This window comes from Hyaena hyaena, unplaced genomic scaffold, assembly GCF_003009895.1.
Source record: "Hyaena hyaena isolate Hyena2069 unplaced genomic scaffold, ASM300989v1 scaffold_192, whole genome shotgun sequence".
Classification (NCBI taxonomy): Eukaryota; Metazoa; Chordata; class Mammalia; order Carnivora; family Hyaenidae; genus Hyaena; species Hyaena hyaena.
Genome location: NW_024080825.1, coordinates 1,622,404 through 1,640,740, shown reverse-complemented (window position 1 = coordinate 1,640,740; position 18,337 = coordinate 1,622,404). Strand labels below are relative to the sequence as shown.

General features: G+C 38.8%; 1 protein-coding gene across 1 annotated transcript; it reads right to left on the bottom strand.

The window, feature by feature from the left end:
• Window positions 1-2,866: 2,866 nt before the first annotated feature.
• On the bottom strand, window positions 2,867-17,901 carry HIGD1C (HIG1 hypoxia inducible domain family member 1C). Its single transcript, XM_039241363.1, has 3 exons — window positions 17,765-17,901; window positions 13,121-13,255; window positions 2,867-3,284 (listed from the first exon to the last, which is right to left on the bottom strand). The coding sequence occupies exons 1-3, from the start codon at window positions 17,856-17,858 to the stop codon at window positions 3,220-3,222; spliced, it is 294 nt and encodes a 97-aa protein (XP_039097294.1). The 5' UTR covers window positions 17,859-17,901; the 3' UTR covers window positions 2,867-3,219.
• Between the last annotated feature and the right edge of the window lie 436 nt (window positions 17,902-18,337).

The window sequence follows — 18,337 nt, the reverse complement described above, 5'->3', positions numbered from 1 at the left end:
CCACCAGGTGCCCTGGAAAAGAGATTTTTTAAATGAGTTTCAGTACTTTAGTTTTTTGTTTTTTTTTTTAACATTTTATTTAATCTCAACACCCAACATGGACTCAAACTCATGACCCCAAGATCAAATGTCACATGCTGTTCAACTGAGCCAGTCAGGTGCCTCTCAGTATTTTAGATTCTTTATACACAGATAGTAACTCTAGATGAATCGATTTGGATTTTCCTCCCTCCCTTGGAAATTCAATTTCTCAGTTTCATTACCAGAGTGTTAGGAGAAAGAAGAAAAAGGTTAAAAAATCCTGTTTTGCCACTCATAAAAAGATGAAGTGCTTGGTTAAACAGAGACTAAGTACTTGGGGGAGTAAGAAACAGACTAGAGTTTACAAAAGTTTTTAAGTTTGGGATGCCTGACTCGGTAGATCAGAGCATGCAACTCTTGATCTCGGGGTTGTAAGTTCGAGCCACAGGTTGGTGTGGAGCCTACTTAAAATAAAAATAAATTTTTAAAAAAGTTTATAGATGTATCCATCAGGTCATACAACTCCTGTAATCAGAAAATTTGATAAACCAGGTCACTCTAAAATCAGTAGAGGAGATGGATTTCTAAAGAATGAGTCTTGGGTAAACTTCTTTTCTAGGTTAGAACATTTAATCATTCTCTAATTTATGACTTACAGTCTGGGTTTTATATGTTTATATAGCTATTAACATATTCAGTCATAAGATTAACCTAGAAGCATACACTCACCCAATTCCTCATGTTTAACATTATGGAGTCAGTTTATAAGAGGATGCTCTGACAACGTATATCCAGAATGTCAAAAAAATACAATTAAATAATAGTTACTAGGCAGCTGCTGCTACATAACCACATGTCCACCTAATAGAAAAGGCAGTCAGAGGGGTGCCTGGGTGCTGAGTCAGTTAAGTGTCTGACTTTTGGCTCAGGTCATAATCTTACAGTTTGCAGGTTTGAGCCCCGCGTTGGGCTCTGTGCTGACAGCTCAGGGTCTGGAGCCTGTTTCAGATTCTGTGTCTGTCTCTCTGCCCCTCCCCTGCTCTTGCTCTGTCTCTCAAAAATAAGTGTGAAAAATTTTTTTAATTAAAAAATAAAAGGCAGTGGAAACTAATTTGACAATAAACTATTTGTAAAAATAAATAAAATAAAATAAAATAAAATAAAAAATAAATAAATAAAAGGCAATCAGAGTGTATTGAGGCAAATGAAATAATTTAGCAAGTGAGGCATCAGGGGTTTCAGTAGTTAATAAAAAGAGCCTTTTCAGCTTTAAACATTATTATATTAAGCCTCCAAGGTTTTGCCCCAGAAGTGTTGTGTACATTCAGGTATATAGGGTCTTCCTGCAACGATCCCTCTTCTTAACCCAAGCTAACGTGGATAAATGAGTATCCTGTTTCTTAAGTTTTCTACATAGATGATTTTACATTTTAATTTAAACACAGTTTGTGAGTTCTCATGCATAGCTACTCTTAGTGAATAAATATTTTGCATTTCTTTTTCAAGCAATAAATATATTCAGCTCTCTCAGAGTAAAATTACAAAAATCTAGAACCTATTGGGTTTTATGAAAAAAGCCCATTTCTAATTAAACAAGTCTACTTTTAATGCAGAGTATATATTGAGAGTGGAATATTTCCAGTAGCCTGAATAGAAATATGTCTTCATTGTGTAATAAACACAAAGGGTGACATTTCTATGCCAGCTGTTCTCAATTTCCCTGACCTCCATGCAACAGATTAGATCCAGCTGCTGGACTATTTAGTGGAATAAAGTCATTAGATTCTTTCCTTACCTATTTTCCCAAGAGGACGGTGTTGACCAAAATATGCACACTTGTTGGTGGAACTAGAAGAACTAGAAGCGGCTCATGATAGGTAAAAATGACAATTTTAAAAATAATTACCAGTGCCAGTGGAGAAAAGTGTATATAATACACAGAAGAGTGGGTTAATACCTAGAATGCAGACTTATTTTCAGATATTCCTACATCTTTTCCTTTCCCAAATACTAGACTTCACCTTCCTGTCAGATTAACCCTCCATGATAGGAGACATCAAGGAAAAGGAAATAACCACCACAGAAATTTTATAATGCATTCTTGATTTTATTTCAGTGAATGCTTTTTTCATTTGTTTGTGTCTGCATTTGCTTCCCGCCCCCTCCCAGTCCCCATCCCCTAACCCAGTCTTGGAGTCTTACAAGGTAGATCTGAGTCACAACAGTAAGGACTTCAGCAGACTAGTTAATTTTTTAGAACCTTAGGGCAGTTATAGAGGACTTCAAGCTCACAGGTATAGTTAACATTTAATGTCTGTTTTGATTTCTGTGTTTTCTGGTGCCGTACCAGATTAGCAATAGCGCTGGACTAACTCCTTTCACCCTTACAGTTGTCATCTGGGGTAAAGGAATTTTTTTTTTTTTTTAGCAATTTATCTTTGTATTCCTAGAAATGCTTTCAAGTATAAAAATGAATACAGATATTTAAATGTTAAACATTTATGTTTGTGGTAAAATAGTCAAGTTTTTAGATAAGAGTGAAGCACACAGTGGTTAACCAAATTTAAATAACAGCATGACCATTCTCCTCCGATGTAATTGTTTCTCATTCTCAAAAGGAACTTATGAAAGCTTTAATTACCTTGCCCTATTTGGAGAGAATTAAGCAATGAATAGAGCATCACATTTTTTTTTTAAGGTTTATTTATTTATTTTGAGAGATAGAAAGAGAGGAGGAGGAGGGACAGAGAGAGAGAGACACACAGAATCTGAAACAGGCTCCAGGCCCTGAACTGTCAGTACAGCCCACAAACCCATGAGATCATGACCTAGGCTTAAGTCGGACACTTAAACCACTCAGCCACCCAGGCTAGACCCTCACATTTAATACAGATATAGATAATTTTTCTGTAGCCATTATAATTTTCAGATTCATTTGGCATAATATATTTTCTGCCACTAACTAGAAAATAAAAATTCTAAAAGTCAGAAAATCATGTCCTCAGTTCTGAAAGACAACAGGGATATTTTTGAGTTGACAATGACTCTTGATTTGGAAATCAACATAAACAATTGAGACTTGCTATACAAGGCTATGAGAATCCTGTCTCATACTTCTGCAGTATAATTTACTACATATTGAAAATTCATTCTTCAGAATAAATAGTTTTCAGAAGCCTTCTTGTCTTGTATGTAGCTTCATTTTTTGGACACATTGAAGAATCGAGGTCTAATGTAATCCTTATACATAGAATAGAGAACACCTAGAAACAAAAAGATATACATCAATATAGTACTTATGGGAAATAGACACTGAATTTCTTGTATTCTGCTTGTATTTTTCTAAAACTGTCCCTCAGTTTGGGTGCTTTTTTTTTTTTAACTGAACTCTACACCCATTATGGGGCTTGAACTCACATCCCCAAGATCAAGAGTCACATACTCTACCAACTAAGCCAGCCAGGGGCCCTGTTATCCCTTATTTTAAAAAAACAAAAACAAAAAACAAGTGCCTTCCATCTTACTTTCGGCTTAGATTATATAAGTGGCTCCAGAAAAGCTCAAAAAAGTTAGAGCCCACTAAGATCAGTACAAATCTAAATCTGAATTTATAAGGTTACCATGCCATCCTAAAATTTGAGTTTTAAAATATTGGTGAAAAAGAGAGACTGGGGAGATTTGGCTAGATAATATGATCGAAATAATAGACACCTCAACTTAGCAAACCCCTATTCAGTGTCTGCTTGTGCTCAGTTTCTCAAGAGAGACAAAGGTGCTTCTAGGGGTTTACAGTCTAGTGGATGAATTAGCTATGAGTTTAGGCAGATGAGGTGGATGTAGGTCTTTCACCAGGATGAGGTCCTAAGGCCATGCAGAAAGGGGTAAGAGAGTCAGGGGAAATAGCACGTGGAATAGAGTGGTTTTGCTCAGTTGTGGGGATGTCAGCAAATGTTCATACCAAGCAAGTAAGGAGTCTGCTCACCTCCCATTCCCACCTGTAACCAGTTGTCAAGGCTCCAGCTGTCTAGAAGATCATCTAATCTAAATCCTCCATTTTCTTCTGCTTTCTTTCTGATACCTCTTGTTAATATCTTCAGAGTGCACAGAGAATAAAGGGGAGGTAAGTTAGTTGTTCTCTTCTGAACCTAGTAGCCACATGAGGCAGCTGTTCTGCATAATTTTCTAACGAAATAGTATAACTATCATAGATCCATAAAGTCCAAGGCACAAATATGCTTACTTGAACATTGTCATATCTATGGAAATAACATTCTCCAATGCAGAGAGAATTATAGAACTCCTTTTCCTGTGCTTATTAGGCACAGATAATTCTTACCTCATGCCTACCTCTCAAATGCTGGTGTTCCCTGGAGTTCCGATCTCAACTCTTTTCTCACCTCACTCACACCTGTTGCTTCACTGGTAAGCAAGTTATAAGATCTCTCTTTTAAATGTAAAACTCATATTCGTTATACTATGTATGGCATTTCCACATACATGGGTAGGTGGCTGCCAAACTTTTAAATTGTGCATAAATCAATAATTTGAGCATGCCCCTCAAAATGTTCATTTATTTATAAACTTATATAAATGTGCTGTTGGTCAGTGTATATACCAGTAAAGCTTTTCGGCTTTTAAGATAAAAAATATATTCTTCCCACATACCCATGGTTCTCCTTCTACATCTGCCAGGGAATGAGTACTCTAATTTAGAGACATCTGCCATAGGTACCTCAGTATAATATAGAATTAAGAGTTCAGGCTCTGTAGTTGAGAGCCCATGTGATTGTGAGCAAGAAAGCTTTCCTCTCTAATCCTCAATTTCCTTATCTGTAAATGGGATTATAATGTACCTACCTCATAGGTTATTATTAAATAAAGACTTTGGTCTTTGTCCAGAGTTCCTGGCATGGAGCTTCTAAAATGCTTGGGATTTCCCAGTATAGGAATATCTTTGTTATGCATGAGCCTCTTGGATCATACCTGAGTTTATGTTAATGCTGTGATCCATGGTGGCCTCCTAGATAACTTCAGCATATGGCTAGTCATGCCAGAAAGAATAGCCGTATGACTAGAGGGTTCTTAGACCTCCAGGGGGGAATAGGACTGGAGATTGTATTCTGTGATAGGGCCAGTGATTCAATCAACCATGCCTACCTAGCGAAGCCACAGTAAAAGCTCTGGATGCTGAAGCTCAGTAGAGTTTCTGGGCTGGTAACCACATGGATGTGCTGGAAGGGTGGCATGCCCTGATTCCACAGGAAGAGGGATACAGAAGCTTTGAGTTTGGGGCCCTCCCAGACCTTACCCTGTGTGTCTCAATCCAGCTGGTTCTGATCTGTATAATTTATAATAAAACTGTAATTGTAAGTGTAGAGATTTCCTGAGTTTGCAAGTTGTCCTAGTGAAATATCAAACCTGAAGGAGTCTTGGGAACCCCTGATTTGTAGCTAGTTGGTCAGAAGTGCAGGTGACCTAGGAACCCCCAATGGCTGGAGTCTGAAGTAACAGCCGTCCCTTCAGGGACCATGTCCTTAAACCTGCAGCATCTAAGGTGAGCTGCAGTTGTTGGTATCGGTATTGAATTGTATTACAGTACACCAGGTGGTGTAAAGAGGTATTTATTAGGATTAAATCACTATAGTGTACATCTGAAACTAACATAACACTGTATGCTAGCTATACTGGAATGAAAATAAAAAATAATAAAGTTTACTTACAAAAAAGTTAAATGAGGTAGTGATATGTAAAGCAGTTAGAGTGGGTTGCACATCATAAACATTCATTAACTATTAGCTATTATTGTTTTGTCCAGTATGTGCTTGCTCTCCTACCAACCCTGTTCTGCTTCATTCCTGACCTTAGTGAAAGGTACATCTTGTATCTGATTGCCTAAACCAGAAACCTAGGAATCATCCTGCACTCTGCCTCCCTTACTTTTCTCACTCGCTTAGTTGCTGAGTCCTCAATGTTCCTAGAATCCATCTCCTCCTGTTTTCGCCGTTACTGCTTTAATTCAGACCCAGTTCATCATCTCGTCGGCCTCTCTGTCTTTATTTTTTCCCCTCCTTTACCAATCATCTCTCATCATGTTCTTTTCCCTTTTAACATTTTTTTTCATGGTGAATATAACATGCATGGAAAACAGTAGACACAGTTTAAACAGCTAGATTAACAAACAGTTGTAGACTGAAATACCTATAGTTGGGGGTCAAGACAATACAGCAAGCATCCTAGAACCCTGATTCTATCTGGCTCTCTTTTCCATAGATCACCACCGTCCTGACTTTTATAATAGGTTTTTTCCTTGTCTTTATAGTGTGACCATCTGTTTAAACAGTTTCATGTTGCCTGTTTTTGAGCTTCTGTAAGGCAGGCATCTTAGCTGCCATTCTGACTATGTCACTCCCTTGTTTAAGTCTTTCACTGGCTGACTTCTTCTTGCTAACTTCTCAGCTCGCAACCATATAAATCTGTTGGGGATTTGTTTTCTATCAGTTTAACTAAGCTGTAATCTATTTTTTCCAGAATTCCCATCCCTGCATTTTTTCTGAGTTAGCTTGGCTCATAAGAGACATTATGCTTGAAATTTGAAGGTGAAAGTTGAAGCGGTAGCTCCTCTATTCTTTTCACGCTTGGAATGCTCATGTGGGGTCACCAGGCGCTGTTACAGCTTGTGCATGTTGCTTGTCTGCTGGCTCACCTTGCCGTCTGGGGCAGCAGTCAGACCAACAGCTCCTTCAGCTCCTTCTGGATCCCTTCCTCTAGCTTCTGTGGCTCCGAGGCCAGTGGATTAGCTCCATGATTGAGGGCGCCAGCTCCTCCTACAGGTCACGCCATGATGGAAGTTGGAGTCAGTAAGAGACTGACTCCGGTTTCTAATTCTTTGTGGGTTCCAGCTCTTCCTTGCAGATTCCGGCTTATTTTTGCTTCCCAACTGCTGCCTTGATAAATTTAGGCTCCAGTATTAGAAACATAAGCAACAGCCTAACATGGACTGTTTAACCAGCTCCCAAAGTTAAGGTCATGTTTCTATAATAACTCCCTGTTTATTATATCACTACTAGTAGTCTTACTTCTCTGGTTGAACCCTGACTGATAGACATTTTGGTAGCAGAAGCTTCCAGAGGAACATAACCATGAGTGTAGGTTCTCTGAATTGGTTCTGGGTCATCTCGAATTGGTTCTCTGGTGTGATGTGATTTAAAGATATTAATGGCCATTTTTTTTTTTCCAGTAGTAAAGACAATGCTAGCAGCCCTGGGCATGCTAGCAAAACATTTTTGTAAAGATTGTTGCCTATGGATACTCATAATCAGGTGCCTAGAGAAAACAAGGCTTTGGGTGATCAGTACTTACTGTCATAGAACATTTAGTGGAAAAGAGAAGTATAATTAGGTTGGTTTCTTCTAAGTGTGCTGGAGAACTTGGGAAAACAAAATGATGGGCCTTTAACTCCTTGGTTAAAGTCCTATGAGGGACCTGAAAGCTTTATGACTTCCCAGAAAGAAACTCAGCTCCTGTAGCTGCGAGGCTGATATTTTTTAAAAACATACACAGGAACTAATCCTGTGAGTGGCTAATCACTACAATAATAAAATTCCCACCCTCACAAAGCCTCTTTGTCAAAGTTAGGGCATTGCTTTGGAAAGAGTAGGACCCTGAAAATTAGGATAGGGACACACGGGCAGATTTCAGTGAAACAGAGTCCTTAAATCCCTGAGACCCTAGTCTACTCCTTTCTGAGAATGACTGAAACTTGGACTGAAAGGTAATCCCCACTAAATGAAGTTGCAATGCCAGAGCTTTCTTGGTATACTTCCAAGGTACAGCAGTGATTGTGTACTGACAGTCAATCTTCTTTACTGGGGCAGTTTTATTCCCCAGGGAAATCTGGCCATTTCTGGGGCTATTTTTGGTTGTCGCTCTAGGGGTGGGTAGGTGCTATTTGCATCTACAGGGTAGGGGCCACGGATGCCGCTAAACATCCTGTAATGCACAAGACTGCCCTCCACAACAAAGAGCAGTCAGTCCAAAATGTCAGTCGTGCCGAGAATAAGAAACCCTGACATTCGGGAAGGTATCCAAAGGCTTAGGGAGATTGGAATGTTAACATAGATTTATCCTGCTCACTCACCCCCTAAATTTATCCACTCCCTTCACCAAGGCTGTGAGAAATACATCTGTGAAGGGAGTCCTGGCATCCACGGGGAGTCCTGTGGCAGCTATCTTCTGTAAGCCAGAAATGACAGTGGGAACTGCTAGGCTTCCCAAATTCAGTGGGGATGGTGGGACCCTGAGAAGCAGGGGGGTCCAGTGGCACCATTTAATTGACAGAGACAAGGAAAGCATGATGACTGTAATAGGCAGCGAAGACTAAGCAGTAATCAGAATAGTCTAAGCCACAAAGACCTTTGGCATTGTCTGGTTGATTATGGTGTCCCTAGAGTTGAAAGTGGTGGATAGCATTTAAGCAGAAAAGCTCTAGGTTTGGTGAATAAAAGTTTAACTTGAATCATCACAGTAGACAGCCATGCCCCCCCACCCCCAGCCAATTCCCAGATTTGAGTCACTTCACAGACCCAGAGTCCCTTGAATAACAGAGAAGTCAGATCTCCTTAAGAAAAGGCACTGTTACACAGCTAAAAAGTAAATACTATAAATTCCCCATGTAGCCTTTCCCAACGGGATCTGTGGTCATTCACCAAGGTGCCTATGTATAAGGAATGGCAAATAATCACATTTGTGGGAGATTACTAAATATTGATTCTGAATTGATACTAATGCCTGGAGAATTAGGGTGGTCTACCAGTCAAGCTAGGAGTTTATGGAGGTCAGGTGGTCAGCGGAGTTTTGCTATGGGTCCATTTTGCAGTTGGCCTGGTGAGTACCTGAATCTGCCATATGTTATTTCCCTAGTTCTGGAATGTGGAATTGGAATGGACATGCTCAGCAACTGTCAGAATCCTCACATCAGTTCCCTGACCTGTGGTGTAAGGGCTATTATGGTGGGGAAAGCCTACTGTAAGCCATTCTACCAAAAGAGTAAACCAAAGCAATACTGTATTCCTAGGTGGGATTATAGAGTTCAATGCCATCATCAAGGACTTTAAAGATGTGAGGGTGGGGATACATACCAGTTCAGTTTGCCTTTTTGGCTAGAAGACAGATGGACCTTGGAGAATGATAATGGATTTCTATAAACTTAATCAGATGGCCCACTAGTTGCAGCTGCTGTCCAGGTGTGTGGTTTCATTGCCAGAGCATATCGATACAAGCATCTCTGCTATTTGATTTGCAGCTCTTAATCTGGTCAGTTGCTTTATTTTGTGTACCTTTTAATAAAAACTATCAAAAGCAGTTTGCTTTCACTCGGTTGGGCCAAGAGTATACTTTCACTATTCAGTCTCAGGGCTCCCTGAATTCTCCAGACTATGTCATAATCTGGCCTGCAAGGACCTTGAACATCGCTTCATTCCATAGGACATCACATTAATCCATTCAATTGATGTGATCTATCAAGGGGAGATTAGGTTACTACTGTATAATGGTAGGGTAAGCAGGTGTGCGGGGGAATGCATGATATCTCCTGGGCATTTTTTAGTACCCCCATGTCCTGTGATTAAAGACAATGGAAAACTATACCCAACACAAGCAGGCTGGCTAATGACCCAGACCATTTAGGAATGAAGGTGTGGATCACCATTCCAGTCACATAACTGTGAATAGCCAAGGTGCTTGCTGAAGGCAAAGGGAGTATGAAATGGCTAGTGGAAGGACTTAGTTATACTACCAGCCATGAACATCCAACCAGTTGGAGAAACAAAGTCTGACAGTTAGGAATGTTTCTCCCTTATTTTGATATGAATATATTTGTGTATACATTAATCCTTTTTTTTTCTATTTGCTACTTCCATTTATCTGCTTCTAATGTAAGATGTGTTAATAATAGTTAATCTTATGTTTCAGGATTTAGGTTACAGGATCTCAAAGGGGAATGTGACTCTACTCAAAGACAAATCAACACCACCCAAAGATGGATAAAGGGATTTTTATATCCTCTTTTGGGACAGAATTAGCATGTTTTTGGTTATATGATGGATGTATAATTTTGCCATTGTCTTTATTTGAAAGTTAAGTGTATTAAAAGAGGTGTACATGGATGCCAGGTTGACAAGGCGTGGACAGTGGTGAGTTGGCATTGTGTCAACTTAAGCTAAACTATACCTACATTTTCCAGAATTCCTTTCCATTTATTCCCTGAGTTGCTGCAGAAGAGACATTTTGCATTAAGATTTAGAAGGCAGAAGTGAAGCAGCAGCTAAATGCTTTTTTATTCTTGGAAGGCAGCACATTTTTGCTTATCTGCTGGTCCACTTTGTTGGCATGAGGCAGCAATGGCTGTGGCTCCTGCTGAATTTCCTCCTTCACCTTTGCCAGGTTCATGTTTATCTCCAAGATAAAAGGCATCATTTTCCCCTCTGTGACTCCTCTCATCGAATGTAGGGGCTTAGAGATGGTGAGAAACCCACAAGGGTTCCAGTCTATCCTCATCCTCAGCTCATCCTTGTAGGTTCCAGGTTTTTCTTGTTTCTTTCATTTTACATCTACATTTTTTTAGTTTTTAAAAAATATTTATTTTTTGGGAGAGTGTAAACAGGATGGAGAGAAACAGGGGGACAGAGGATCGGAAGCCTGTTCTGTGGTGACAGGTTGATAGCAGTGAGCCCAGTGTGGGGCTCAAACTCACGAACAGCGAGATCATGACCTGAGCGAAAGTCGGATTCTCAACCGGCTGAGCCCCCCAGGTGCCCTTACATCAACTTTTTCATTTTTTTTTAATGTTTATTTATTTTTGAGAGACAGAGCGTGAGCAGGGGAAGGGCAGAGAGAGAGGGAGACACAGAATCCGAAGCAGGCCCCAGGCTCTGAGCTGTCAGCCCAGAGCCCAACATGGGGCTCGAACTCATGAACTGCAAGATCATGACTTGAGCCAAAGTCAGACACTTAGCTGACTGAGCTACCCGGGCGCCCCTACTTTTTCATTCTGAGTGCTTGCCCTGCCCACTTCAGGCACCTGCTGCAGATACGTAAGCGAGAGCCTCACAGTAGCTTAATTCTGGGCGCCTCTAATAGATCTCCTATTATATATTACTGTTAGGAGTTCTGTTCCTCTTATCAAACGCTGATTGATTCACTTACTATACCGAGCTTTATAGAGTTCCACTAATGTGCCTTGCTTCTGTGGCTTTGTTTTTAACTCTGTCTAGAATCTTTATCTCCTTCTCTGCCTAGCTAATTCCTCCACAGTCTTGGCTCATATGGTTTAATCCTTAGAGAAGCTTCTCCGTCCAGGAGAACTCTCAGAGACTCCTGAGAGTCCAGGACTCTCGGCTCAATTAAATGCCCCTCCTTTATGCTTGTGTTTCTGTAGCAACAACCTGTGCTCTCTCTGTCATAGTATCCGTGATTTTATATTGTTTTCTCCTGTTCTTGGTCTCTCTGCCTCAGGAGACTAAATTATTTAAGGGTAGGAACTGAATCTTATCTCGATATCTCTAGACCAGCACATAGCAAGTGCTCAATAAATGCTAAATGATGAAAATGAGCACTGTAACTTTGTAGTGAGGTTTCTTGTATTTTATTCAACACCTGTATATCACAGCTCATGGTAATAAGATAATTACAAGCCCCACACTGCTCATTCCAGAATCCTAGACCAACTCTTGGGCTGATTCTACTCTGCACAGTGTGAAAGAGAACTAAGAACATTGTGACTTGCTCTCATTAATGTAGACCCCAAAAAAGATAATTTAGGTCCCCAAAGTAGATTTCCTGTTAGAACTATCTGGTTTAGCTGTTGATATAACTGGACTTAACCAGATAATTTTATGCCTTTTCTTTGGATTTGACTGTGTTAAGTATAACCTAATTTATAGACTAATTATAGCAATAGATTGCCTATTGCTCAGACTGGGACTAAAAGGAGAACAGATGTTGAGATTGTGGGCTCTAAAAAATGTATTCTTCCTGGTTAAGCTACATCAGTAATTATATCTGCTGTTCAAATAGGCCAGGAACTATGACTGCTGCTCTTAGGTGAGCAGTAAAGGCTGGAATCTAGAACCAGTGCTTTAGTTGGTTATAAAGGGTACAAACTATTCACTGCTCCTATCCAATATAAGATAACAGAACCCAAAACCTAGTTCTCTACCTTTTTAAAATGTTTGTTTATTTTGAGGGGCAGAGGGAGAGAGGGAGAAGGAGAATACCAAGCAGGTCCCGTGCTGTCAGCACAGAGCCCGATGTGGGACTTGAGCTCACAAAATGGGAGATCATGACCTGAGCAGAAATCAAGGGTCAGACTCTCAGCTGACGGAGCCACCCAGGTGCCCCCGTTTTTTAAACTGCACTATAATTGACCTATAACATGATATTAGTTTCAGGTGTACAATGATTTGCTCCTTCTATATGTTGTAATAATCACCACAGTAAGCCTAGTTAACATCTGTAACCATGAATAGTTACAAATATTTTTTCTTATGATGAGAACTTTGAAGATCTACTCTCAGCAACTTTCCAGTTATAGTCACCATGCTGTCCATGATACATGACATTCGCAGGACTTATTTAAAATTTTTTTAAACATTTTTTCATTTTTTGAGACAGAGATAGAGTGTGAGTGGGGGAGGGGCAGAGAAAGAGGGAGACGTAGAATTTGAAGCACGCTCCAGGCTCTGAGTTGTCAGCACAGAGCCTGACATGGGGCTCAAACCCACGAGCCGTGAGATCATGACCTGAGCCGAAGTTGGATGCTTAACTGACTGAGCCACCCAGGCGCCCCAGGACTTACTTATTTTATAACTGGAAGTTTGTACCTTTTGTCTACTGGTTGTTTTTCTTTCAGTGCTTAAAATACCAAGAAATTAAAGCCTCTTATGGGGAAGCATCTTCACCCAAGTGAAGTTCACGGTCTTTCTTACCATTCCTTCTCCATTATATCCTCTTGACCCAATTTTCATTTTCCAATATGATTGAATAAAATAAATAAAAATATTCGCAAAGACAGTGAGCACAAGATCCAAATTAAGCAGGTTACCTAGGGTCACAGCTCCTACAACACATCCTTGGGCAGCAACTCTCATGTGAATAAGATGAATGGACATTTTCTGGTCTCTTCTGTACTTTAACTTGTAAAGACCATAGGATACCACAGTCATAAAGCCTGCTATTCCTGTGAATTAAAAAAGTAGAGGTTATGTAAATAGAAGGCTAGAATCCCCAAGATTTAGAGAGCTGAATAAGACTGTCCAAAGGATCAGTACTTGGAAGATAAACAGGCAGGATACCCAAGACTACCTTAAAAAGAACCATGCTGGATTAGATCCACAGGTTTTTAAATAGACCCTTAACATTTGTGGATTCAATATTTGCAGTTTTTGACTCTTCCCAGAAACACCTAGTAATTTCTCATTTTCCTGAGGTGTGATTTCAGATTGTGCATGCTGAAAGACTTTCTGGGGGACAAGTCACGTTAGCCAGTGGGAGAGCCAACAGCAAACATCCCAGCATCCATAGCTTTCGAATGTTTGCCTTTACTCCTCTCTACTTGTCATCCAATAAGAAGTAAATCTAGTAAAATGAGAACATTTTGATCTGTAAAGAAGATCTTCTGTAAAAATGAGATATTTAAATTGTAATGAGAGATGAAAAGGTATCAATATTTGCACAAGAAGTGTGTGACCCCAAAAAGAACTGTGACTCTAGGAAGCTCCAGAAGCACACACAAGTACTGTTGTGTTCCCTGCCATTGCTAATGGCAATATACTGCTGTGACAACCAAGATCTTGTGTAAATTGGCTCTAAGACAGAAAACTGATCAACTGAATTGGAAAGGTTCTAGAAACTACAGCCATACCACCCTGAACGCACCCGATCTCGTCTGGAAAGGTTCTAGAAAGAGATTTAAAACACTGTGAGAATTCATGACAAATCACAATAACCAAATAACAGATAAAGGAGTAATTATTTAATAAATACCATTGGTACAATTTGTTAGCATGAGGAACTAATTTGGATTTGTAGCTCACAGCAGACCCTCCAAAAAAATTCTGCATGAGTTAGAATTAAATGTAAAAACAAAACAAAAATGCTGATAAAAACTAGGAGAAATAGCAGATTTATAACATCTAAAAGAAGGTAAAATAGACTTAAGAAAAAATGGTAAGGACAAAATGCCATTTTGATATAAGAATAAAGGAAACTTTTGCATAATGATAACATGAGTCTATTTTTAGGGGTTTCTCTTCTATCTTGTTGGTCTGTGTATCCGTCCCCACATCAATACCACACTGTCTTGATTACTGTAACTATATACTAAGTTTCCCTATCAGGTAGAGTGATTTCTCCCACTTTATCTTTTTTTTTTTTTTTTAATGTTTTAGCCATTCTAGGACTTCTGCCTTTACATGTAATTTTTATTTTTTATTGGATTTTTAAAACTTTTTTAACAGTTTTTAAAAACAAATTTTAATGTTTATTTATTTTTAAGAGAGAGAGAGAGAGAGAGACAGAGCATGAGCAGGGAAGAGGCAGAGAGAGAGGGAGACACAGAATCCGAAGCAGGCTCCAGGCTCTGAGCTGTCAGCGCAGAGCTTGACACGGACTCAAACTCACGGACCATAAGATCATGACCTGAGCCGAAGTTGGATGCTTAACCTACTGAGCCACCCAGGTGCCCCTGAAAATATTTTTTTAAGTTTATTTATTTTTAAAAGAGAGAGAATCCCAGTGACGTGGGGCTCAAATCATGAACCCAGAGATTATGACCTGAGCCTAAATCAAGAGCTGGAGCCCAACTGACTAAGTCACCCAGGTGCCCCTTTATGTGTAAATTTTGGAATAAGCTTGTCTTATCTACAAAAAACCTTATGGGATTTTGATAGGAATTACATTAAACCTGTAGATCAATTTGGGGAGAGTCTTCCAATCCATGAACACAATACTACCTGTGGTCTTTACATTTACTTAGGTCCTTTTTTATTTCTTTCATTCACATTTCGTAATTTTCAGCATACAGATTGCATATATGCTTTGTGAAGCATATATCTAAGCATTTCATGGTCTTTGGAGTGACAGTAAGTGAGGTTTTGTTTTTCAGTTTCCATATGTTTGTTGTTAATATATAGAAATGCAGTTGATATTTATGTAGGATAGCAAGTTTTGATTAGTTATATTGGCACATGTGTGCCTCTCTGGGTGGATGAGGATATATTTATTCTTTCAGAGCCCATTTAATAAGTGGAAGTAAGAGTCAGAGTAATTGCACTGACATGTATATTTTATAGGCTGATTAGCAAATGAAATCAAAATTAAAATGACCAAAACAGCAAGAAACAAGTAATAATAGAACAGTGGTAGGCATGTTGAGAAACAGGCACAATGCTGAATGCTCTGAGTTGAGCCAACTCTGGAAATATATAATAAGGGGTATTAGATTGCATGTACTTCCTGCCCTGGAAATTGATACTCCAAGGAAATAAAGCAAAAGAAACTTCAAGAAGTTGACACAAAGATGCTTATAGCTACACTATGTATGAAGAAAAACTGAACCACACAAATGGCCCAAACAGAGGAAAAACTGCCATAGCTGTGAAAAAAACTATAAGCATGGGAAGTACTAATACACAGAAATGTACATATGAAATGTTAAGTGAAAGAAGAAAAAAACAGTCTTCTGTCAACACAGAGTTTCACTGTATATAATGTGTGCAGAGACCTTACCAGTGATCATAAAATAATTTTAAGCAATATAAGATTATAATGATGGACATTGTTTTAAGATAAATAAAAATGTTTTGTGAACTTTCTGTACAGCTCACTCCCTGCAGCAGGAAATACATAGTAGGTATTAAAATAACAATAGCTAAACAAACTATTCAATAATATATATTCAAATTTTATCATTTATTTTTCTAGCAAAAACTTGATTCTCTTCCCTTATCAAATCAAGGCTCTGTTCTTAGTTAAATTGGTTTTGTTTCTTTTGGAGATTAAAGTCAGAACCTTTACTGTTTTCTATGTAGTGTCTCTGTAGTTTATATATAATTGAATTTAGCTGTAAACACTTTTATCTTACTGCTTTAATCACCCTAAATGTCTCTGGAAAAAATAATTTAATTTGCAGTAGGCACCGTGATTAATCTCTGTTCATGACAGTAATCTGTTCAAGGTACATCACGTTCTTGAATTGTTTTCCTAGTTAAAAATGCTAAGGAAGATGAATCACTATAACAGTATTTGCTTCCATTTCTTGTGGGTGCTATTATCAAGCTTTAATCAAATCAAATTAAACTTCTAAACAGCATATTAGTATAAAGTAAAATTTTGATTCTTTTTAATATGTGAATAATGACACTTATGAGGTTGCTACATTTTCAATGATAATAGAAACATAATGACATACCTATTCAGAAGGTTTTAGGGAATTAATCATTTATGTAAGTGTAACTTACATAATGTCTCATTTAAATAAATTATTTTTATAACTTCCAGACCAAATGAATACCAGGAAAGAGGCATGGCTGCAGTATGCAATAATAATGCTTATATCAGCGTAAGCAACCAAAGAAGAAAGAGAAAACTTAGATTTTAAAACATATTATTGGTGCTTAGATTGTGTATGTGTGTGTGTGTGTGTGTGCTGTTTTTTTTTTTTTTAAGTCCACATACATATAGTATTTGTTCTAAATATAAGCATATTAAGTCTGTGTCAGGAAAGGATAAAGAGGTTAAGACTCCAGGTGCAGGTCTAATTATAATACCACTTTTTAAAAAAATATTTTTATTTATTTCTAGGAGAGAGAGAGACATCTTGAGCAGGGGAGGGTCAGAGAGAGAGGGAGACACAGACTCTGAAATAGGCTCCAGGCTCTGAGCTGGCAGTCAGCACAGAGCCCGACGCTGGGCTCGAACCCACGAACCGCGAGATCATGACCCAAGCGAAAGTCGGATGCTTAACCAACTAAGCCACCCAGGCGCCCCATAATACCACTTCTTTAATCTAGAGTTTATTTAACCCTCAACCTCAACATCTGAAACATTTCCGGAAACCAGCAAAAAGGGCCACTGAACATGAACATCACAAAGTTTATGCTCTCAGGGGTACAGATAGGCCTCAGCTTTTTCATTCAGAGCTTCTTTACTCTGAGTTGACTAACAATTCTTTTAAACTCGGGTATCTAGCTTCTGGTGCCCCAGAATACTAGTAGCAGAAGGTTTTGATTGCACTCAACATTAATAAAAGAGACAGAAAAATCTATAAATGTCAGACACAAGAGCTTAAAGGTTGGAGTTAGAATGGAAAGAGACAGATACATCTCAGTAATAACTCTTAGACTTTCATTATAATAAACTGATACTGCTAATGATCCTCCTCATCACAGAACTGTTAAAGTTCATTCAATCAACTCCAGTTTGAGTGGCTGGGAACTAGTAATTTGAGAAGGACCTCGAATGAAAAGGAGTTAAATAAGATGTGAACCTTCATAATAAAAATAGCTAACATTTACTGGGGATTTGCCATATACTAGAAACTGTTCTGAAAGTTTAACTTATGCTTAGAGAGGCTTAACTCCAATTATCCTAAAAACTCAATGATGTAAAACATTTCCATTCTCAAAGATACTGGGTAAGGCATTACTGTTAGTACAAACAGTTCTCCAGTGTCAAGGCTTGTACTTACCTACGGGAACAAAGGGGAAGTCTCTAGATTTCCTAATCAGTCGGGCGAGTGGGCTTTCATCCCCATCTGCTGACCACTGGTTATCTGGAGACATTTTTCTCTCTATTAACAATAGGGGATAAATGTGGTTGCTGTCAGTCATCAAAAATCCATTTACCTTCTCCCAATATAGTGTTGATTATGTGTTTTCAATTTGTTTGATCTGCCTGCCTGCTCCATTAAAATAAATAGTCCTGTTTCCTTCACCTTTTCATTATGGAATCCTTTCATTTTGTTTGGGATAGGGGATGAAAGGAAAAGAGAGGTGATGGTAAGCAGATTCCATGAATACAGAATGAAGACAGATCATGACTGGGTTATTCGGTCTTTCACTGCTCAGCATTTGAGAACACTGGGAACCTCAGAACTTCTGCAAAAACAGTAAGGCTACGCTTTTACAAAACACCATTTTAAAGAATAATGGCAGTGCTAACATAGGCAAAATTACTTGCAGATTCACAGGTGATGGGAGAATGATCACTCCAGTTCTTCAGAATGTGCAGGGCATTTTACAGTCATTGAGATAGTTACCAA

Excerpts from the sequence above, each read along its gene's own strand:
- HIGD1C (XM_039241363.1), bottom strand. The coding sequence starts at position 17,858 with ATGTCTCCAGATAACCAGTGGTCAGCAGATGGGGATGAAAGCCCACTC. Across the intron at positions 13,256-17,764 it reads CTTCCCCTTTGTTCCCGTAG|GAATAGCAGGCTTTATGACT; the intron begins GTAAGTACAAGC and ends TTTAATTCACAG. Across the intron at positions 3,285-13,120 it reads TGTAGGAGCTGTGACCCTAG|GTGTTCTCTATTCTATGTAT; the intron begins GTAACCTGCTTA and ends TTTTGTTTCTAG.